Here is a 26,491-nt window from a genome sequence, read left to right on the forward strand (position 1 = left end):
GATGTACAGTCGGTCATACTGATGGTGACGTACAGTCAGTCATACTGATGGTGATGTACAGTCAGTCATACTGATGGTGATGTACAGTCAGTCATACTGATGGTGACGTCATACTGATGGTGAGTCATACTGATGGTGACATACAGTCAGTCATACTGATGGTGACGTACAGTCAGTCATACTGATGGTGATGTACAGTACAGTCATATACTGATGGTGATGTACAGTCAGTCATACTGATGGTGACATACAGTCAGTCATACTGATGGTGACATACAGTCAGTCATACTGATGGTGATGTACAGTCAGTCATACTGATGGTGACATACAGTCAGTCATACTGATGGTGATGTACAGTCAGTCATACTCATGGTGACGTACAGTCAGTCATACTGATGGTGACATACAGTCAGTCATACTGATGGTGATGTACAGTCAGTCATACTGATGGTGATGTACAGTCAGTCATACTGATGGTGATGTACAGTCAGTCATACTGATTGACGTACAGTGTCATACAGTCAGTCATACTGATGGTGACGTACAGTCAGTCATACTGATGGTGACGTACAGTCAGTCATATTGATGGTGACATACAGTCAGTCATACTGATGGTGATGCGGTCGGTCATGCTGATGGTCAGTCATACTGATGGTGATGTACAGTACAGTCATACTGATGGTGATGTACAGTCAGTCATACTGATGGTGACATACAGTCAGTCATACTGATGGTGATGTACAGTCAGTCATACTGATGGTGATGTACAGTCAGTCATACTGATGGTGATGTACAGTCAGTCATACTGATGGTGATGTACAGTCAGTCATACTGATGGTGATGTACAGTCAGTCATACTGATGGTGACATACAGTCAGTCATACTGATGGTGACGTACAGTCAGTCATACTGATGGTGACGTACAGTCATACTGATGGTGATGTACAGTCAGTCATACTGATGGTGATGTACAGTCATACTGATGGTGATGTACAGTCAGTCATACTGATGGTGACGTACAGTCATACTGATGGTGATGTACAGTCAGTCATACTGATGATGTAAAGTCAGTCATACTGATTGTGATGTACAGTCATACTGATGGTGACGTACAGTCAGTCATACTGATGGTGACGTACAGTCAGTCATACTGATGGTGATGTACAGTCAGTCATACTGATGGTGATGTACAGTCAGTCATACTGATGGTGATGTACAGTCAGTCATACTGATGGTGATGTACAGTCATACTGATGGCGATGTACAGTCAGTCATACTGATGGTGTACAGTCAGTCAGTACTGATGGTGACGTACAGTCAGTCATACTGATGATGAGTCAGTCATACTGATGATGTAAAGTCAGTCATACTGATGATGTAAAGTCAGTCATACTGATTGTGATGTACAGTCATACTGATGGTGATGTACAGTCAGTCATACTGATGGTGATGTACAGTCAGTCATACTGATGTTGATGTAAGGTGAGTCATACTGATGGTGCCATACAGTCTGTCACACTGATGGTGACATACGGTCAGTCATACTTATTGTCATGTGTTTCTCTAAAGTCATTATCAGCATGACGGACACTAGGTGTTGAATCCATCTTATCATTTCATACTAGTTCTTTGGATAACAATGCTAACTACATTTTTGGGACAACTCACCGGAATATCAGACAAGCAGATTTATCTTAGACATATAAGTACCGGGTCATTATTCAATTTAAATAATTATCTCAAGGTAGCCAAAACAGTTTAATTTCTTTAATGCTTAATTGTCCATAAGCAGGATGTGATTTATTATAGATTGATCATTATGTGAATATTTGTGTGATAGTTTGAAGAAGATTCTCTCAGAGTATAATAGATGAGCAGGGAGATAGGTATTTAAACAAAATATATGCTGAAAATAATGCCTGCGACAAAATGATGTTCCCATTCATCTGAGAAATGTAAAAATATCTTCCCTTGTTCTGTGAACTAATGCTACAGTTTCACAAAAAATGTTCACATTATGGATACAAAACATATTTATTTAAGCTTTCAACATCCTAATATCTTTGTTAAAAAAATCTGTTTTGTTAAAGCATACAAATTATATGTATATAATTAAAACAAAAGAAATGAACTTGTTTATTGTTTTATTTTTTGGGGGGGATTTTTTTTTTGTCTTCGTTTATTTTTTTTGCAGTAGTTGAGCAACAACCTTTTCAAAAAGGGTATTGTGTGATTGGTTTGGGGAAAACTGAATAAACATTGGTTGAAAGAAAGCACACACTGTATGAATGTTTAGTATCAATCTGAATGTTTAATATCAAACCAGAATCTGTTCCGATAATCAAGACCGATTACTCTCTGACATCAGCTTATATTTGAGATGGAAACAAAATGAAGACACTTTATTTGGTAACGGGAGTCAAAAGACACTCTTAAACAAAGAATGTTGAGTTCGAAAATGGAGGAAACTCTCCAGCCCAGGGAAAACATGGCTGGAGACATGAGGAAACTGATACATGATTAGAAAACGTGGAAAATAGACACATGGTAAGAAAACGTGAAAAGTAGATACATGGTTAGAAAACGTGAAAAATAGACACACATGGGTAGAAACCCGAGAGAACAGATACATGGTTAAAAACCAACACATGATTTGAAAACTTGAGAAAACGGGCATATGTTGAGAAAACGGATACTCGGTGAGAAAACAGATACTTGGTGACAAAACGGGAGAAAAAGGTACATGATTAGAAAACGTGTTCATAGTGAGAAAACATGCACATGGTTAGAAAACCGATGCATGGGGAGAAAAAGGGAGAAAACGGATGTATGGGTAGAAAACTTGAGAAAACAGATACATGGGGAGAAAAAGTGAGAAAACTGACACATGGTTAGAAAACGTGAAAATAGCCATTCGGTCAGAAGACGTGAGAAAACAGATACATGGGGAGAAAAAGTGAGAAAACATACATGGTTAGAAAACCTGAGAAAACAAGTACATGATTAGAAAACAGATACATAGTGAGAAAACAGGCACATGGTTAGAATACGTGAAAAACACAGACGCATGGTTAGAAAACAGACGCATGGTTAGAAACGTGAAAATAGCCATTCGGTCAGAAGACGTGAGAAAACAGATACATGGGGAGAAAAAGTGAGAAGACATACATGGTTAGAAAACCTGAGAAAACAAGTACATGATTAGAAAACAGATACATAGTGAGAAAACAGGCACATGGTTAGAATACGTGAAAAACACAGACCCATGGTTAGAAAACAGACGCATGGTTAGAAACGTGAAAATAGCCATTCGGTCAGAAAACGTGAGAAAACAGATACATGGTGAGAAAACAGATGCATGGTTAGAAAAAGTGAGAAAACAGATGCATGGTTAGAAAAAGTGAGAAAACAGATGCATGGTTAGAAAGCATGAAAAATAGACACGGTTAGAAAACATGACTAAAAAGACACCGTGCGAAACCATGAAAAGAAAAATAGACTCATGGTTTGAAAACGTGAAAAATAGGCACAGGGTTTGAAAACTTGAGAAAACAGATGCATGATATGAAAACGCAATAAGTAGACACATGGTTAGAAAACTTGAGAAAACAGACGCATGGTGAGAAGACTTGAGAACAGACAAACTTTATGAAAACGTGAGAAAAAAGGCACATGCTTAGAAAACGTGAGAAAACAGACGAATGATTAGAAAGCATGAAAAATAAACACCCTGTTAGAAAAAGTGAGAAAACAGATACACCGTGAAAATACAGACACATGATATTAAAACGTGACATAACAGATACATGGTTAGAAAACCTGAGAAAACAAATACATGGCTAAAAATCGTGAAAAGTAGACACATGGTAACAAACCTTCAGAAAACAGACACATGGTGAGAAAACGTGAAAAAAAACAGTCAAACTTTATGAAAACGTGAGAAAACAGATACATAATTTGAAAACGTGAGAAAACAGACACATGATGAGAAAACGTGAAAAAACAGATGCATCGTAAGAAAACGTTAGAAAACTGAGACATTATTAGAAAACGCAGTCTAAACCAGATAATACAGTGATTGATATTTTGAGGAACGATCCACGGGGTACCATGACATGCAATCAGTTTGGGCACCTCACCTTGGTGAACATAGTTCCATGGATACCTCCCTTAGACACGCCAGAAACTTACGATCGTGAGTTCGAATCCCGATTCTGTTTCCGGGTTTGCCATCACCATACCAAAGTTGGTAACTTCAAATAATAACTTCTAGTAATATTGATTAAAAAATCAAAACATCAATATATTTTTTCAAGTGTATAATCTGCTGTTGGCATCATACATCGACGCCCCTGCTCTCCCAATAGTAATTGGGAGGCGTGATCAGCATCGACAATAAATACAGCGTCCTGACCTTTCCGTTGATTGGCCATACAACTGTTCCGTTCCTCGCGGTCAGGGGAAAGTTAGTACAGTTAGGCGTGTACCACCACCCGACTCCTCTGTCCTGAGCACAAGTTCCACAATCCCGGTCACGAGTGCAGAACTTGGTGGGAGTGTCGACCCCCAACATGAGACCGTCCTCTGCATTATTGTAAGTCTTGTAGGAGCTGTACTGGATGGGGTAGCCCTCTAAGTCAGAGCCTATCCGGAAGTGCAAATAATAAACATTAGCTATTATGGGCTCCAGGTCTGTTGGGTGTTCATAGTATTCGAGATAGACGTGCAGGTTGTAAACGCCTTGACGTAAGATGTACCACAGCTGTTGAAGACCAAGGAGAAAGTCGCAACGGGGGTCCCCGAACTTCGAGTTGAAACCGTCCCAGTCCATGTTTGGCTCAAGGATGTTTCCTTCACAGACGCTGACGTCACTTAAGGGATGGTTCCTCCTCAAGAAGTACGTGCCCCCATATTCGAAGCTGCAGAAAGCTTCAAAGGCGTGCGGACATTTGATTGGTTGGATTTGGGACATCCTGTATCCAGTTTGACCAGAGTTCTTCCCCTCACTGCAATCTGGAAATTATAGGAAAGCAGTCACGTGGTCGTAGTGAACGTCATTGAACAAGGGCCCTGTATACAGGCCCTCATTCCAAAGAGAAAAGTTGTTGTTGAAAACTATCGTTAGATGTTGTAAGTGAGAGTATTGGAATTTCGGAAACCGTTACGCTAAAATCAATTTGGTAAACTGGGGCCTGGATGTACATAAGTTAGGTTAAGTCCATACACTGCTTTGTGTGTTTGTTTGTTGTTTACCAAAACAACTGTCTGCAACAGCCAATCCAGCAAGACATACCGTATAGAAAATGAAGAAAGACGGTATATACCCAGAGGTGAGAGCAAGACGGACAATATAGAAATGGAAGAAAGACAGGATATACCCAGAGATGAGAGCAAGACGGACAATATAGAAATGGAAGAAAGACAGGATATTCCCAGAGATGAGAGCAAGACGGACAATATAGAAATGGAAGAAAGACAGGATATTCCCAGAGATGAGAGCAAGACGGACAATATAGAAATGGAAGAAAGACGGATATATCCCAGAGATGAGAGCAAGACGGACAATATAGAAATGGAAGAAAGACAGGATATTCCCAGAGATGAGAGCAAGACGGACAATATAGAAATGGAAGAAAGGGAGGATATTCCCAGAGATGAGAGCAAGACGGACAATATAGAAATGGAAGAAAGACAGGATATTCCCAGAGATGAGAGCAAGACGGACAATATAGAAATGGAAGAAAGACGGATATTCCCAGAGATGAGAGCAAGACGGACAATATAGAAATGGAAGAAAGACAGGATATTCCCAGAGATGAGAGCAAGACGGACAATATAGAAATGGAAGAAAGACAGGATATTCCCAGAGATGAGAGCAAGACGGACAATATAGAAATGGAAGAAAGACGGATATACCCAGAGATGAGAGCAAGACGGACAATATAGAAAATGGAAGAAAGACGGATATTCCCAGAGATGAGAGCAAGACGGACAATATAGAAATATAGAAGAAAGACAGGATATTCCCAGAGATGAGAGCAAGACGGACAATATAGAAATGGAAGAAAGACAGGATATTCCCAGAGACGGACAACATAGAAATGGAAGAAAGATATTCCCAAGATGGACAAGACGGACAATATAGAAATGGAAGAAAGACAGGATATTCCCAGAGATGAGAGCAAGACGGACAATATAGATTGATGGAAGAAAGAGCAGGATATTCCCAGAGATGATGAGCAAGACGGACAATATAGAAATGAAGAAAGACAGGATAAGACAGGATATCAATATAGAAATTGAGGAAAGACCCAGAGATGAGAGCAAGACGGACAATATAGAAATGGAAGAAAGACAGGATATTCCCAGAGAGAGATGAGACAATAAGACGGACAATATAGAAATGGAAGAAAGACAGGATATTCCCAGAGATGAGAGCAAGACGGACAATATAGAAATGGAAGAAAGACAGGATATTCCCAGAGATGAGAGCAAGACGGACAATATAGAAATGGAAGAAAGACAGGATATTCCCAGAGATGAGAGCAAGACGGACAATATAGAAATGGAAGAAAGACGGATATTCCCAGAGATGAGAGCAAGACGGTCAATATAGAAATTGAGGAAAGACGGGATATACCCAGAGATGAGAGCAAGACGGACAATATAGAAATGGAAGAAAGACGGATATTCCCAGAGATGAGAGCAAGACGGACAATATAGAAATTGAAGAAAGACGGATATACCCAGAGATGAGAGCAAGACGGACAATATAGAAATGGAAGAAAGACAGGATATTCCCAGAGATGAGAGAAGACGGACAATATAGAAATGGAAGAAGAAAGACAGGATATTCCCAGAGATGAGAGAGCAAGACGGACAATATAGAAATTGAAGAAAGACGGATATTCCCAGAGATGAGAGCAAGACGGACAATATAGAATTGGAAGAAAGACGGATATTCCCAGAGATGAGAGCAAGAGACAAGACGGACAATATAGAAATTGAAGAAAGACGGGATATACCCAGAGATGAGAGCAAGACGGACAATATAGAAATTGAGGAAAGACGGGATATTCCCAGAGATGAGAGTAAGACGGACAATATAGAAATTGAAGAAAGACAGGATATTCCCAGAGATGAGAGTAAGACGGACAATATAGAAATTGAAGAAAGACAGGATATTCCCAGAGATGAGAGTAAGACGGACAATATAGAAATTGAAGAAAGACAGGATATTCCCAGAGATGAGAGTAAGACGGACAATATAGAAATTGAAGAAAGACGGATATACCCAGAGATGAGAGCAAGACAGACAATATAGAAATTGAAGAAAGACGGGATATTCCCAGAGATGAGAGTAAGACGGACAATATAGAAATTGAAGAAAGACAGGATATTCCCAGAGATGAGAGCAAGACGGACAATATAGAAATGGAAGAAAGACAGGATATTCCCAGAGATGAGAGCAAGACGGACAATATAGAAATTGAAGAAAGACAGGATATTCCCAGAGATGAGAGTAAGACGGACAATATAGAAATGGAAGAAAGACGGGATATTCCCAGAGATGAGAGTAAGACGGACAATATAGAAATTGAAGAAAGACGGGATATTCCCAGAGATGAGAGCAAGACGGACAATATATAGAAGTGAAGAAAGACGGATATTCCCAGAGATACCCAGAGATGAGAGCAAGACGGACAATATAGAAATGGAAGAAAGACAGGATATTCCCAGAGATGAGAGTAAGACGGACAATATAGAAATGGAAGAAAGACGGGATATTCCCAGAGATGAGAGTAAGACGGACAATATAGAAATTGAAGAAAGACGGGATATTCCCAGAGATGAGAGTAAGACGGACAATATAGAAATTGAAGAAAGACAGGATATACCCAGAGATGAGAGCAAGACGGACAATATAGAAATGGAAGAAAGACAGGATATTCCCAGAGATGAGAGTAAGACGGACAATATAGAAATGGAAGAAAGACAGAGATGATATTAGACGGACAAAGAGATGAAGAAAGACGGATATTCCCAGAGATGAGAGTAAGACGGACAATATAGAAATTGAAGAAAGACGGATATTCCCAGAGATGAGAGCAAGACGGACAATATAGAAAGTGAGAAGAAAGACGGATATACCCAGAGATGAGAGCAAGACGGACAATATAGAAATTGAAGAAAGACAGGATATTCCCAGAGATGAGAGTAAGACGGACAATATAGAAATTGAAGAAAGACAGGATATTCCCAGAGATGGACAATATAGAAAGAAAGACGGGATATTCCCAGAGATGAGAGTAAGACGGACAATATAGAAATTGAAGAAAGACGGGATATTCCCAGAGATGAGAGTAAGACGGACAATATAGAAATTGAAGAAAGACAGGATATACCCAGAGATGAGAGCAAGACGGACAATATAGAAATTGAAGAAAGACGGGATATACCCAGAGATGAGAATAAGACGGACTATATAGATATTGAAGAAAGGTCGGGATATACCCAGAGATGAGAGTAAGACAGACTGTATAGAAATGTAGAAAGGTAGGGATATACCCAGAGGTGAGAGCAAGACAGACTGTATAGAAATGTAGAAAGGTAGGGATATACCCAGAGGTGAGAGCAAGACAGACTGTATAGAAATGTAGAAAGGTAGGGATATACCCAGAGGTGAGAGCAAGACAGACTGTATAGAAATGTAGAAAGGTAGGGATATACCCAGAGGTGAGAGCAAGACGGACAATATAGAAATGTAGAAAGGTAGGGATATACCGAGAGATCGGAGTAGGAATGATGGTATAGAAGTAAGAGGAGAAGGTATTTACAAATCCAGATTGGTTGAAGTTATCTCTAACTCAGTTCAGGCATTTCATTTCAATATTCATTTCAACAAAGTGAGTCCTAGTCGCGTGTTGCTACCACCGACGTTATAATTATATAAGCCGTTAATGCTATATAACCCCATTTGCATATCATACAAGGAGTATCGGATTTGGGTATTTTTTCATCGACCACACCATCTATTATACAAGTTGAGTTGAGTTTTACGTCACATCGGCATTATTCCAGCCTTATAGCGACGAGACCAAGTCTGCATTCATACACATTTTAAGCACAAAGTCCAAAAGAGTTTCTTGAAAACATATAGCACCAAATTCAAAAATAAGCAATCCGTCATTCACATTATATAGTAGGGCTGTGCAATATAACCGATTTACCATTTCAGACATGAAAACGGTACGTATTGCGATAGGCTGATCGAAAACCGGTATTTTGACATGCATTCGGAAAACTTCGTAACACTCGGAAATCTTCGGATATTTCCGGCTTTTTAAATTGTTCCTTTCCTTGTTTCATTTGTGCCAAACATTATTTACATTTTTATTTTGTCATGATTAAAAGTTTTTATTAACGCCTAATAAAGCATTGTGATTTTGTTGTGTATTTACTTTATAAATCAAGCATTAACCCGATTATACGTATGTTTTGTTAAAGAAAACTTCTTGCAATATATTGCAATACAAACTCGCAATACATGCTTTCGCATCGCAATTTATCGCAATATGAAAATTCCTTGCAATACCCACCCCTATTATATAGTTACAATTTACGATACAGATCAATTTCCCTTCAGTAGTTCAAAATGAGATGCCCGTTGACTAGTGAAAATAGATCTTTGAGATTCCTTGCTTCATAATGTCCCACGCAGTTGAGAAGTCCACACAATCAAGCAGAATATGCTTGATTTCTAAACACTTCATCGCAAGAGACACACATAGGAGGTCCATCTCCATCCGTTTTCAGCAGATAGTCATGAGTAAACCGACTGTGGTCAATACAACATCGTCGTAAAATTACGTCATGACGACTTGTCTGACAACACAAGAAGGTATAACCGATTGTTGGTTTCAGTTCGTGAAGTTTACTTCTTCCTACCTGGGTGTCCCACCTGTTTTCCTGAGTATAACTTTTGATAGTGGTTTTGAAATCACTGTTCGAGATCAGAAGTGAGGATAACGGTTTGTCAAGAGCTGCTTTAGCTGCAGCATCGGCTTTTGTGGTACCTGCCATGCCTACGTGACCCGGTAACCAGCAGATGGCGATGTCACTTTGGCCAGTAGAAACTTCGTTGTAAAGTTCTAAAATGTGTTGGATGATAGGATGACTTGAAGTAACATTTTGAAGTGTTTGAAGGCAAGACAAAGAGTCCGTAAGAATGATGAAGTTTTTGGAATGGTTCTGCTGTTTAATATAGGTCACTATCGTGAAGATAGCTTTGGTTTCAGCAGTGAAAGTGGAACCATTGTCGGGAATTCTGGAGGAGATAGTCTTGGATCCTATGACAGTGGCACTGGCAACTTGGCCATCATCCTTGGATCCGTAGAAATGGATCTATGGGTGTTATACTTGGACTGACTGAGTTTAGTTTTACGCCGCTTTTAGCAATATTCCAGCAATATCACGGCAGGGGACACCAGAAATAGGCTTCACACATTGTGCCCATGTGGGGATTCGAACCCGGGTGTTCGGCGTGACGAGCCAACGCTTTAACCACTACGCTACCCCACCGACCCTGTTATACTTGGAACGTAACTGCTTGTATTCCTGTTGGAATACCAAAGGATTTGTTTCGGACTTTTTAGTTTGGTGAGGGAAAGATCCACCTGTGGCTTCACCATCCGCCAGGGTGGGGAAGGCAGAAGCTGGTAAGGTGTTCTGATATTGAGATAAATATTAGCTGCAGATATGTGTGGTTGAATTCTGATTCCAAGTGGTGGAACCAGGCTTGGAAGGTAAAGAAACAGATTTTCATGGTGAGGGTTGAAAACACAATTGTGTGTTGGATTGGACTGATTTAAACGTATATAATTTCGTGATATACTGCAGTGAAAGTTTAAAGCGACGTTCTTCAAGAGGAGGTTTGTTAGCCTCCGCGTATAGACTGTCTACCGGAGATGTCCTAAAACCTCCGAGACTGAGCCTGAGGCCTTGGTGGTGGATGGAATCTAATTTTATTAAATCAAGCCGAATTAGAGCGAATTAATGATCTGTACAAGTGAATGAGGATAGTCTGATTCCCTCCCCACTCAGTATTTGAAACGACTTTCATCAAGTCAAGAGCCTTCAAGGACTTTGTTTTCAAATATTTTATGTGTGGTAAGAATGTCAACTGACGATCGAATATGAGTCCCAAGAATTTGGCCTCTTTTACTTCTTTGATGGGAGTATCATCTAAAGATAGGTTTGGATCTTTGTGTGTTTTGTGTGGTTTGAGTTGTAACTGCGTTTCTATTGCGTTTCTATTCTTACCATGAAATATTGAAACCATCCACGAAAAGAGACCCATCAACACAACTGTTCAAAACGTTAGTTAGGCTGTTACTTTTTATGCTACAACGTGTGACAGACAGGATGCCGCCTTGAGGGGCGCCCTGATCTTGGTGGAAATAATCAGACAGTGTTTAACCCACTTTTACATGAAAAGTCGAAAAAGATAGATACAGTATGTTGTTTGTTGATAATAGAATATTTTATAAATGATTCCAGAGGCACCAGATGGTCAATTATACAAAACATTATACTATCGTACAAATAAACAACGGATCTACCGAACTGACACTAATTGTAGTTCGCTATAACCGTTGTTCGTTATACGCATCTCGACTAAAATATACAGAAAGTGGCTGGAACAAATCAGATCGTTACATCCGATTGTTCGTTTTAAAGGGCACATGCAACGTAAAACACAACTTTGCAGATTCTGATACCTTTCGGTATGGACTTACCGAAACAAATCCTCAAAAATGCAAATTCAACTTATAAAGTTGAAAAATAACGCGATGAAAAAACCCGCGCGAAATCGGAGTTCAAACGTTTCACTAATTTTCCCCAGACTTTTCGGTGGAAAACTGGTTTCAACAGCTGGGCTGCGCTCATAGCACGTGCGCAGTGAAATAGGTTTGCGCAGCTTGGGAGCGGGTTGTCCGGTGAATACTCGGTGAAGGCTTTGGTGTGAGCTATTTTTCTAATGTTTTGTTGATATCTCACAGGCGCGAGCTTTTTTTATGTTATGACAGTAAATTAACTGATTATATAATTTCATTTGTCTATTTCACCACAAGTTCTTCTTACCGAGCCACTTTCTCAGTTCGATACTTAAAAGCAATGTCATTATTTAGCGTTGACAGAATTTCCAACTGTGATATAGATATGTCGTTGTCACAGACAAAACTCAATGTCTTGTTTTATTGACACTTGTGTGTCTGCCTGCCCGGCTGCTAATGACAATATTCAATACACAGCTGCTATCACTGACCACATGCAATTTGAACTTAACACCAATCAGGCTATACACCATAAACAAAATGCATTGATTTACGGCCCGAGTTCGGTCTCTGTCACATTATGTATTTACACAGACAGGTAGGTGTGATACTTGAACACATGACATGTTATGATGTCTGTTGATTGTAAAATGTTATACACAAAAAATGAGCATGTATTTACAAAACCCAACATCTCTATATATACACACACAATGAGCCGTGAGGGCATCTGCAAATGAACCAGCCGTTACACTTGAGTGCACACCCACCCGCTCTGACTGGGTTCGGTATCCCGGCTGCTTCGTTTCTTGGGAAGTAAACCCAAGTACAACAATATTGCACTTTTGATTTGCGATTGTACACTTATAATTTTGTTTATATGTTTTTTCATAACCAGCAATGTATATTATATGTCATGAATAAGTGATAATTGCGTTTTAATTATGTTTGATTTTTTGGTTGCATGTGACCTTTAAGCGTGTCAGCTATAAACGTAATCTACTGTATACACGTTACCTCGGACTATTCTCTGGCAATAGTAGCCTGCCCAACCAGGCAGACACACACAGGGTTGGGCGTAGATCCAGGTACCCCCGTTATAACATGGGTTGTGGTCCTGTAAAATAAATAAAGGTTAGTTTTAATTCCTTTGGATTTTTGTCCAGACTCGATTTTTCACAGACCGCCGCCATGTAGCTGGAATATTGCTGAGTGCAGCGTTAAACAACACCCCAGCCCAACAAACTGACAACCTTTCTTGTCCGTGTGTGGTTTGATTTTTTGTCTTTTAGGACGACAATGCCGGTGGTCACCTCAAACAGCTGAACATCCACAGAATGCCATGGACAGCAATGAATCTAGACCTTTCCACCGTTGAAAACGGAGATAATCCGCCGACCACTTTGGACAAACCACGCGATGCAAAAGAGGGACCGAGACTCATACACAGAATGCCTCGTCGGGAGAATGAATGCTTTACATATCGTAGTATTACACACTACTGATCCCAAAACGTCAACGTCTTACAGCAGCGTCGTCCTTCAGAATCGTTTGCGGTCACAACGTCTGCAGTCATACTTCACAAGGGGTGGATGGGTAGCCTAGTGGTCAATGCGTTCGCCCGTCACGCCGAAGGTCCTGGTTCGATGCACAAGATGGGTACAATGTGTGAAGCCCTTTGCTTGTTACCCCCACCGTGACATTCCTGGAGTATTGCTAAAATCGGCACATACTCAATCATTCATATAATCACGAATGGTGTTGAAAATACTAAACGACACACGTGCACAAAATACCCGTTTAAATGAAATAGTTTGTGTGTAAACAATGAAGTGTGATATACGGAAGCGCTGAAGGGACTTGAATAGGAAAACAAAAATAATTGTACATCGTGCACACAAAATACCAAAGTTCGCGCACGATATAGTATAGCACGATATAGTATAGCATGCACACGCAGTACTATGTCGAGCGCACGTCGTAAAACCATACTCACTCGCTCACTCAAATTATCCGCTCTTTGTCATGGGGACGTTGTTTCTTGTTCTTCCGGCTATTCTACGTGACTGGCTACTGCAGGATTCTATACCTGATCGGAGGAGGTGAGGTAGCCTAGTGGTTGATGTGTGCGCTTGTCACGCCAAAGGCCTGGGATCGAATCCCCACATGGGTACAATGTGTGAAGCTCATTTCTGATTCTAGAAGCGGCGTGAAACCTCACTCACTCACTCACTCACTCACTCACCCAAACCAACCACCCACTCACTCACTCACCCAAACCCACTCACTCACCCCACCACTCACTCACTCACCCATCACCCACTCACTCACCCACCCACTCACCCGCTCACCCACCACTCACTCACTCTCACTCACTCACCCCACCCACTCACTCACCCACTCACTCACCCACCCACTCACTCACTCACTTTACCTGAACATGTTTCTCCATATATATGCAGCCTGATCTCTTCACCAGCCCGACACATCCGCCGTTCCTGGTGTCCAAGAGCTCACATGTATTGTATCCTGGCCCTTCACAGATGTTCACAGATTGACAGTCATCTCTGTGCGCACACAAGGCTGAGCATTCTAAACCGGAACTGGTCGATATAGTAGCTATGGAGACACTTTCTGTGACCATGCCACTGGTGCATCCTGGGTATGTGATGAAATCCTTCATGGAGACGTCTGCAGCCTTTGCAACGTGGACGGTGACGAGGAGAAGAATCCTAATCTTCAGTACACACGCCATTCTGGAATGAACATTTAAACAATTTGAAGTGAAACTATCCAATGAGTCGTTTGAAAAGGGTTTCAACAATTACTCGTTATCTAAGTGTCCTACTTTTTTGTCGGTTTATTTTAGATATTATCAGGACATTTTTAATTCTTCCGCATTGGTGACAAAAAAATACATGTGGGGCAAATCCTGTGGATTTTGATACAGGTGAACACATGACTTGCCTTTGCGTGTGTTTGTGACTAGTGCTGCAGGTGGGGCAGGATACACACACATTTTCACACACACTTGGTATCATCACTATTTGATAGCGATTCATAGACATATGTTTATGATACAACCGTAATCGTACAATGTACTCGTCTTTTAGCAAGGGATTGTTATGTTTATCAGTTGAAGAAATAAACTGGATGGATACATCCCACCATACATTCACAGTATAAGGGCATTCACAATGTAAATGTATAATTGTTTCAGGAGTAGATTCGCAGAAGGAGCACAACGGAGAGTAGTTGTATTGCATCAACTATAGCTCATGGTTGGGCATTAGAATATTGTGAGTGATGTTGAAGTGAATCCATCAAACTGTAAACTTACTGTGCATCTATTTGCCATTGAATAGATATTTGACCAATCCTCCTTGTAATATTGTTTATTAAGGATATCACCCCCACCCCAGTCGGTCTGGTTTGACATTTTGATGAAAGTAGTATATAATGATTTACTCTTTTGATTTTGTCCATAAATACAAAATATGTTGAATGGTATTGTTGGATATTGAATCTGATAGCAAGTCTTACCCATATCAAGTACATCTTTAGATCTACAACATGCTAGAACAGAACTTTTATGCCTTCAAGGTGGAGGTAGTTTATTTTGACAATTCCATATACCACGTCGAATTACCAAGAGCACCAACTGTCCCCTGATTCCAGAATACTCTTTTGACACTCTAAATCTTATTACCCAGTCCTAAATGCCGAATACCGTCTTACCTTTCACACTGGATTCAGAATGCCACCTTACTTTTCACTCTGAATTGAAATTAAAATCTTTCTTTTCATTCTGAATCTAGAATAACATCTCAATGTATACTCTGAATCCACAGTTTATTTTGACAATTCCATATTTTTTTCAGTGTCAACGTTTTGTAAGAATTTTCCATTCCGATCTACAATATCACAAACAAAAATATTCCCTTTTTTTGCCATATTTTCGTTATAAATGAACTCTCCCGCTGTCCTGATATTATAATTAAACCATAAAGATTGGCAGAAAAAAATCTGAAATTTCTTTCACATTTCCATAACACCTCTTTAGGTAGTGATGTCATGCCACTAATACATCTCACCAGAATTTATTTGAAACATAAGGAATGATATTATTGCATACTCATTCTGCATCTGCATAGTATAATTTATTTGAATCAACTAAGCTTTCATTTGCGATAGAGATACATTTTGAATGTTCGAATGTAAGCTGCTTCATCAACAACACATTTGGGGCATTTATAGTATTGTTTATAATAGGTACACTGATAACCCCATCTTTACCCCAGCATGATTTTTCGCTTTACCTGATCTTTATTTTCCTTGCAACACAAAATTAAAACACGTTTTTTTAGACTTTTGTATCATATCAGCCGGTGGGCTATGAGAATTGATGAGAATAAGTGATTTAACTTTGGCAGTAGCAAGGATTTTAAGACAACATTTCTACCCATTGGTGTCAAATATCTCAAAGAACATTTGATTCAGATCCGTCTAGGGTCACTGCAGTATCATCTGCAAATTGGGCTAAAAGGCTTTGAATATTACCTACGTGTATTCCCTTGATCTTTATACTTTTTCTGAGTAATAGCGCTAACACCTCAGCACATAAAATACAATTATAAGGTGATATTTGGTCTCCCTGACGAGAGCCCATGGCTATATTAAAGAAGTCACTCGCGATCCATTTGCTAGGACGCTAGGTTCAGTATCTTTCAACAGAACGTGTATCCAATTTTGCACATTTGGTCCACAATTAAAACGTTTTACAACATTTTGCATAAATGTTCTGTCAACTGAATCGAAAGCTTTTTCGAAGTCAACGAGTAGAAACAAACCTGGAATTATATATGTTACTGTATAGTCCATTATGTAAAAGATTTGCCTTGTAACATCCTCTATATATCTTCCTGGAACAAAACCTTTTTGATCCTCATAAACGATAACAGGTAATATTGTCTTTATTCTGTTTCCTATAACTGCTGAGGCTAGATTATATGTAGTATTGTCTCCAGTTTTTCAGAATTTCTTTACTTCTATTACCCTTAGGGGGACATGCAATGAGACCCTGTTTTTGTGATACAGACAACGCACAGGTTGTGTATGCATATTTCAAGGCGTTTATAAGAATTTGTTCAAATCATTCCACAAAGAATTGACAAATTCACTCGAAAAGCCATCTGGGCCCTTGACTTTTATCATTTATCATTTTTCATTTTTTTAGAGCCGAAAGTGTTTCATCATAAGTTAATTTTCCTTTTAAGGTTGAAGCTGCATCATCTGAAAATTCAGATATTTGACCTTCGTTGAATAATTCTTCTAATCTTATTTGTCAACAATCTTTACTTGAAAAACGTTTTTTATAAAATGTTCTAGTCTCCGCTTGTATTTCAATTTGATCTTTTGTCACTGAGCGACCATTCTTTTCCATTTCCATTATTCATATATTAAAAACACTCTGGGTTACTCATAAGATAAAATCGTCTACGACATGCATTAGTTGACAGAAATGAAATACCGTTCAAGGCGTTTAACGCACTCGTGAAACACGCACATCTGTTATGACGAACTTCGAGTTTGAGGTCCACCTTACATATCGTGCATGGACAGTTAACTCGAACTGGGATATTTATAGAACGAAGAGTGCATGAAGTATGAGGCCGATAGAGTATGCATCAAATACACATGACAGACCGTTGTGGTCCACGTCGAATTACGAAGGACACCAACCGTCCCAAGATTCCAGAATACTCTTTTGACAGTTTGAATCTTATTACCCAGTCCTAAATGCCGAATACCGTCTTACCTTTCACACTGGATTCAGAATGCCACCTTACTTTTCACTCTGAATTCAGAATACAATCTATCTTTTCAATCTGAATCTAGAATAACATCTCAATGTATACTCTGAATCCACATTACCATCTTACGTTTCCGGCTAAACACAGCGTCCCATCACGTATTTCAATCTGAATACCGAATACCATCTTACTTTTCACACTCAACCCACAATACCATGTTACTTTTCATTCTCAACCGACAATATCATCTTACTTTTCATTCTCAACCCACAATACCATCTTACTTCTCACTCTCAACCCAGAAGACCATCTTTCTTTTCACTCTGAATCAATAATACAATCTCACTTTTTACTCTGAATCAATAATACCATCTTACTTTTCACTCTCAACAAAAAATACTATCTTACCTTTCACTCTCAACCCACCATACAATCCTACTTTTCACTCTCAAACCACAATAATACCTTACTTTTCACTCTCAACCCATAATGCCATCTTACTTTTAACTCTCAACCCACAATACTATTATACTTTTCACTGTCAACCCAGAAAACCATCTTTCTATTCACTCTGAATCAATAATACCATCTTACTTTTCACTCTCAACCCACATTACCAGCTTACTTTTCATTTTCAACCACAATACTATCTTACTTTTCACTCTCAACCACAATACTATCTTACTTTTCAATGTCAACAAACAATACTATCTTACTTTTCACTCTCAACCACAATACTATCTTACTTTTCACTCTCAACCCACAATATCATCTTACTTTTCACTCTCAACCCACAATACCATCTCATTTTTCACTCTCAACCCACAATACCATCTTACTTTTCACTCTCAACACACAATACCATCTTACTTTTCACTCTCAACACACAATAATGTCTTACTTTTCACTCTCAACCCACAATATCATCTTACTTTTCACTCTCAACCCACAATACCATCTCATTTTTCACTCTCAACCCACAATACCATCTTACTTTTCACTCTCAACACACAATAATATCTTACTTTTCATTTTCAACCACAATATCATCTTACCTTTCACTCTTAACCCACAATACTATCTTACTTTTCACTCTCAACAAACAATACTATCTTACTTTTCACTCTCAACCCACAATAATATCTTACTTTTCACTCTCAACCCACAATATCATCTTACTTTTCACTCTCAACCCACAATACCATCTCATTTTTCACTCTCAACCCACAATACCATCTTACTTTTCACTCTCAACCCACAATACCATCTTACTTTTCACTCTCAACCCACAATACCATATCTTACTTTTCACTCTGAATCAATAATACCATCTTACTTTTTACTCTGAATAAACAATACTATCAAATTTTTCACTTTCAACCCACAATACCATCTCACTTTTCACTCTCAACCCACAGGACCATCTTACATTTTACTCTCAACCCACAATACCATCTTACTTTTCACTCTCAACCAACAATACCATTTCACTTTTCACTGTCAACACACAATACCATCTTACTTTTTCACTCTCAACCCACAATACCATCTTACTTTTCACTCTCAACCCACACAATACCATCTTACTTTTTCACTCTCAACCCACAATACCATCTTACTTTTCACTCTCAACCCACAATACCATCTTACTTTTCACTCAACAATAAACACTTTTCACCTCTCCATCTTACATTTTACTCTGAATCAACAATACCATCTTACTTTTTCACTCTCAACCCACAATACCATCTTACTTTTCTCACTCTCAACCACACACATTACCATCTTACTTTTCACTTCTCAACCAACACTATCATCTTACTTTTCACTCTCAACCCACAATATCATCTTACTTTTCACTCTCAACCACACAATACATCTCTTACTTTTTCACTCTCAACCCACAATACCATCTTACTTTTCACTCTCAACCCACAATACCATCTTACTTTTCACTCTCAACCAACAATACCATCTTAATTTTCACTCTCAACCCACAATACCATCTTACTTTTCACTCTCAACCCACAATATCATCTTACTTTTCACTCTCAACCCACAATACCATCTTACTTTTCACTCTCAACCCACAATACCATCTTATTTTTCACTCTCAACCCACAATACCATCTTACTTTTCACTCTCAACCCACAATACCATCTTACTTTTCACTCTCAATCCCACAATACCATCTTACTTTTTCACTCTCAACCCCACAATACCATCTTACTTTTTCACTCTCAACCCACATATACCATCTTACTTTTCACTCTCAACCCACAATACCATCTTGCTTTTTCACTCTCTCAACCCACAATACCATCTTACTTTTCACTCTCAACCCACAATACCATCTTACTTTTCACTCTCAACCCACAATACCATCTTACTTTTCACTCTCAACCCACAATACCATCTTACTTTTAACTCTCAACCCACAATACCATCTTACTTTTCACTCTCAACCCACAATACCATCTTACTTTTTACTCTCAACCCACAATACCATCTTACTTTTCACTCTCAACCCACAATACCATCTTACTTTTTCACTCTCAACCCACATTACCATCTTACTTTTCACTCTCAACCCACAATACCATCTTACTTTTCACTCTCAACCCACAATACCATCTTACTTTTCACTCTCAACCCACAATACCATCTTACTTTTCACTCTCAACCAACAATACCATCTTATTTTTTCACTCTCAACCCACAATATCATCTTACTTTTCACTCTCAACCACAATACCATCTTACTTTTTCACTCACAAAACCAACAATACCATCTTACTTTTCACTCTCAACCCACAATACCATCTTCTTTTTTCACTCTCAATCAACAATACCATCTTACTTTTCACTCTGAATCAACAATACCATCTTACTTTTCACTCTCAACCCACAATACCATCTTACTTTTCACTCTCAACCCACAATACCATCTTACTTTTCACTCTCAACCCACAATACCATCTAACTTTTCACTCTCAACCCACAATACCATCTCACTTTTCACTCTCAACCCACAATACCATCTTACTTTTCACTCTCAACCCACAATACCATCTTACTTTTCACTCTCAACCCACAATACCATCTTACTTTTCACTCTCAACCCACAATACCATCTTACTTTTCACTTTTCTCAACCCACACAATACCATCTTACTTTTCACTCTCAACCCACAATACCATCTTACTTTTCACTCTCAACCCACAATACCATCTTACTTTTCACTCTCAACCAACAATACCATCTTACTTTTTTCACTCTCAACCCACAATACCATCTTTACTTTTTCACTCTCAACCCACAATACCATCTTACTTTTCACTCTCAACCAACAATACCATCTTACTTTTTCACTCTCAACCCACAATACCATCTTACTTTTCACTCTCAACCAACAATACCATCTTACTTTTCACTCTCAACCCACAATATCCATCTTACTTTTTCACTCTCAACCCACAATACCATCTTACTTTTTCACTCTCAACCCACAATACCATCTTACTTTTCACTCTCAACCCACAATACCATCTTACTTTTACTCTCAACCAACAATACCATCCTATCTTACTTTTCAATCTCAACCCACAATATCATCTTACTTTTTCACTCTCAACCCACAATACCATCTTACTTTTTTCACTCTCAACCCACAATACCATCTTACTTTTCACTCTCAACCCACAATACCATCTTACTTTTTTCACTCTCAACCCACAATACCATCTTACTTTTCACTCTCAAACCACATTATACCATCTTACTTTTCCTCTCAACCCATAATACCATCTCACTTTTCACTCTCAACCCACAATACCATCTTTTATTTTTCACTCTCAACCCACAATACCATCTTTTACTTTTTCACTCTTTCAACCCACAATAATATCTTACTTTTCACTCTCAACCCACAATACCATCTTACTTTTTCACTCTCAACCCACAATACCATCTTACTTTTTCACTCTCAACCCACAATACCATCTCTTTACTTTTCACTCTCAACCCACAATACCATCTTACTTTTTTACTCTGAACCCAACAATACCATCTTACTTTTCACTCTCAACCCACAATACCATCTCACTTTTTCACTCTCAATACCATCTTACTTTTCACTCTCAACCCACAATACCATCTTACTTTCACTCTCAACCCACAATACCATCTTACTTTTCACTCTCAACCCACAATACCATCTTACTTTTCACTCTCAACCCACAATACCATCTTATTTTTCACTCTCAACCCACAATACCATCTTACTTTTCACTCTCAACCCACATTACCATCTTACTTTTTACTCAACCCACAATACCATCTTATTTTTCACTCTCAACTCACAATACCATCTTACTTTTCACTCTCAACACCACAATACCATCTTACTTTTCACTCTCAACCCACAATATCATCTTACTTTTCACTCTCAACCCACAATACCATCTTACTTTTCACTCTCACAACCCACAATACCATCTTACTTTTCACTCTCAACCCACAATACCATACTTTTCACTCTCAACCAACAACTATCTTACATTTCACTTCTCAACCCACAATATCATCTTACTTTTTCACTCTCAACCCACAATACCATCTCACTTTTTTCACTCTCAACCCACAATACCATCTTACTTTTCACTCTCAACCCACAATACCATCTTACTTTTCACTCTCAACCCACAATACCATCTTACTTTTCACTCTCAACCAACAATACCATCTTACTTTTCACTGTCAACCCACAATACCATCTTACTTTTCACTCTCAACCCACAATATCATCTTACTTTTCACTCTCAACCCACAATATCATCTTTTTTTTCACTCTCAACCCACAATACCATCTTACTTTTCACTCTCAACCAACACAATACCATCTTACGTTTTACACTCTCAACCAACAATACCATCTTTCTTTTCACTCTCAACCCACAATACCATCTTATTTTTCACTCTCAACCCACAATACCATCTTACTTTTTACTCTCAATCAACAATACCATCTTACTTTTCACTCTCAAACCACAATACCATCTTACTTTTTTTCACTCTCAACCCACAATACCATCTTACTTTTCACTCTCAACCCACAATACTATCTTACTTTTCACTCTCAACACACAATACCATCTTACTTTTCACTCTCAACCCACAATACTATCTTACTTTTCACTCTCAATCAATAATACCATCTTACTTTTTACTCTGAATAAACAATACCATCTTACTTTTCACTTTCAACCCGTAATACCATCTCACTTTTCACTCTCAACCCACAGGACCTTCTTACTTTTTCATTCGAAACCACCGTACCATCTAACTTTTCACTATCAACCCACAATCCTAATTCGCTTTTCACTCTCAACGCACAATACCATCTTACTTTTTACTCTGAATCAAAAATACCATTTTATTTTTCACTCTCAAACCACATTACAAACTTGCTTTTTACTCTCAACCCCCAATACCATCTTACTTTTCACTCTGAATAAACAATACCATCTTACTTTTCACTCTCAACCCACAATACCATCTTACTTTTCATTCTAAGGAAACAATACTATCTTAGTTTTAAATCTAAACCCACAATATCATCTTACGTTTTACTCTGAATCAACAATACCATCATACTTTTAACTCTCAACCCACAATACTATCTTATTTTTCACCCTCAACCCTCAATATCATCTTACTTTTCACTCTGAATATCATCTTACTTTTCACTCTCAACCCACAATATCATCTTACTTTTCTCTCTCAACCCACAATACCATCTTACTTTTCACTCTCAACCAACAATACCATCTTACTTTTCACTCTCAACCCACAATACCATCTTACTTTTCACTCTCAACCCACAATATCATCTTACTTTTCACTCTCAACCAACAATACCTTCTCACTTTTCACTCTCAACACACAATACTATCTTACTTTCCACCCTCAAACCAAAAGATCATCTTACTTTTCTCTCTCAACCCACAACACCATCTTACTTTTCACTCTCAACCAACAATACCATCTTACTTTTAACTCTCAACCCACATTACTATCTCACTTTTAACTCTCAACCCACAATATCATCTTACTTTCCACTCTCAACCAACAATATCATCTTACTTTTCACTCTCAACCAACAATACCATCTTACTTTTAACTCTCAACCCACATTACTATCTCACTTTTAACTCTCAACCCACATTATCATCTTTCTTCTCACTCTCAACCCACAATACCATCTCACTTTTCACTCTCAACCCACAATACTATCTTAAATTTCACTCTCAACTCACAATGTCACCTTACTTTTCACTCTCAACCCACAATAACATCTTGCTTTCCACTCCCAACCCACAATATCATCTTACTTTTCACTCTCAAACCACAATACTATCTTACATTTCATTGTCAACCAACACTACTATCTTACTTTTCACTCTCAACTCACAATACTATCTTACTTTTCATTGTCAACCCACAATACTATCTTACTTTTCACTCTCAACACCCAATACCATCTCACTTTTCACTCTTTACCCACAGGACCATCTTACTTTTTACTCAGAATCAACAATACCATCTCACTTTTCAATATCAACCCCCAATACCATCTTACATTTCTCTGAATAAACAATACCATCTTACGTTTTACTCTGAATCAACAATACCATCTTACATTTCACCCTCAAACCACAATACCATCTCACTTTTCACTCTGAATAAACAATACCATCTTACATTTTACTCTGAATCAACAATACCATCTTCCTTTTCACTCTCAACCCACAATGTCACCTTACTTTTCACTTTCAAACCACAACGCCATCTTGCTTCTCACTATTAACCAACAACTATCTTACTTTTCACTCGTAACAAACAATATCACCTCACTTTTCACTCTCAACCCACAATACCAACGTACTCTTTACTCTCAACCAACAACTATCTTACTTTTCACTCTCAACGAACAAAATCACCTTGCTTCTCACTATCAACCAACAACTATCTTACTTTTCACTCTCAACAAACAAAATCATCGTACTTTTCACTCTCAACCAACAATACAATCCTACTTTTAACTGTCAACCCACAATACCACCTTACTTTTCACACTCAAACCAAAGTACCATCTCACTTTTCACTCTCCAAGCACAATACCATCTAACTGTTTACTCTCAACCATCAATACCATTTTACTTTTCACTCTGAATAAACAATCGCATCTTACGTTTTACTCTGAATCAACAATACCATCATACTTTTCACTCTCAACCCACAATACTATCTTATTTTTCACACTCAACCCACAATATCATCTTACTTTTCACTCTCAACCCACAATATCATATTAATTTTCGCTCTCAACCCACAACAACATCTTACTTTTCACCCTCAGTCCTGAATATCATCTTAATTTCCACTCTCAACCAACAATATCTTCTTACTTTTCACTCTCAACCAACAATACCATCTTACTTTTAACTCTCATTCTACATTACTATCTCACTTTTAACTCTCAACCCACAATACCATCTCACTTTTCACTCTCAACCCACAATTCTACCTTACTTTTCACTCTCAACTCACAATGTCACCTTACTTTTCACTCTCAACCCACAATACCAGCTGACCCTTCACTCTCAACTCATAATATCATCTTCCTTTTCACTCTCAACCCACAATACCATCCTTCTTTTCACTCTCAACCCACAATAATATCTTACTTTTCACTAGCAACCAACAATACCATCTTACTTTTAACTGTCAACCCACACTACTATCTTACTTTTAACTCTCAACCCACATATGACAATACCACAATACGATCTTACCTATCACTCTCAACCCACAATACCATCTTACTTTTCACTGAAAACACACAATACCATCTTCCTTTCCACTCTCAACCCACAATATCATCTTACGTTTTACTCTGAATCAACAATACCATCATACTTTTAACTCTCAACCCACAATACTATCTTATTTTTCACCCTCAACCCACAATATCATCTTACTTTTCACTCTGAATACCATCATACTTTTCACTCTCAACCAACAATACCATCTTACATTTTTTTCACTCTCAACCCACAATACCATCTTTACTTTTCACTCTCTATCAACAATACTATCTTACTTTTACTCTCAACCCACAATACCATCTTACTTGTCACTCTCAACCAACAATACCATATTGATTTTAATTCTCAACCCACAAGACAATCTTACTTTTCACTCTGAATCAATAATGCCATCTCACTTTTCACTCTTAACCCACAATACCATCTCACTTTTCACTCTCCAACCACAATACCATCTTACTTTTTACTCTCAACCCCCAATACCATCCTACTTTTCACTCTGAAGCAATAATACCATCTTACTTTTTACTCTGAATCAACAATACCATCTTTCTTTTCACTCTCAATCCACAATACCATCTTACTTTTCATTCTCAACCCACATTACCATCTTACTTTTTCACTCTCAACCCACAATACCATCTTTATTTTTCACTCTCAACCCAATAATACCATCTTACTTTTTCACTCTCAACCAACAATACCATCTTACTTTTAACTGCTCTCAACTCACAATGTCACCTTACTTTTCACTCTCAACCCACAATACCATCTTACTTTTCACTCTCAACCCACAATACCATCTTACTTTTCACTCTCAACCCACAATACCATCTTACTTTTCACTCTCAACCCTCAATACCATCTTACTTTTCACTCTGAAGCAATAATACCATCTTACTTTTTACTCTGAATCAACAATACCATCTTTCTTTTCACTCTCAATCCAC

General features: G+C 38.4%; 1 protein-coding gene across 1 annotated transcript; it reads right to left on the reverse strand.

Moving 5' to 3' along the window:
- Positions 1 to 4,336: 4,336 nt before the first annotated feature.
- Positions 4,337 to 14,592, reverse strand: LOC124260987 (fibrinogen-like protein 1). Its single transcript, XM_046695305.1, has 2 exons — positions 14,355 to 14,592; positions 4,337 to 5,013 (listed from the first exon to the last, which is right to left on the reverse strand). Exons 1-2 carry the CDS (start codon positions 14,590 to 14,592, stop codon positions 4,337 to 4,339), a joined length of 915 nt encoding a protein of 304 aa, XP_046551261.1.
- Between the last annotated feature and the right edge of the window lie 11,899 nt (positions 14,593 to 26,491).

The sequence above is a fragment of the Haliotis rubra genome, unplaced genomic scaffold, assembly GCF_003918875.1.
Source record: "Haliotis rubra isolate DU_JTF1 unplaced genomic scaffold, ASM391887v1 Scf783, whole genome shotgun sequence".
NCBI classification, from domain to species: Eukaryota; Metazoa; Mollusca; class Gastropoda; order Lepetellida; family Haliotidae; genus Haliotis; species Haliotis rubra.

Bases quoted from the DNA above. Each gene is read 5' to 3' on its own strand.
- LOC124260987 (XM_046695305.1), bottom strand. From the start codon at position 14,592: ATGGCGTGTGTACTGAAGATTAGGATTCTTCTCCTCGTCACCGTCCAC. The intron at 5,014-14,354 runs GTGAGCTCTTGG...TATAATTTCCAG, and splicing joins AGGGCCAGGATACAATACAT to ATTGCAGTGAGGGGAAGAAC.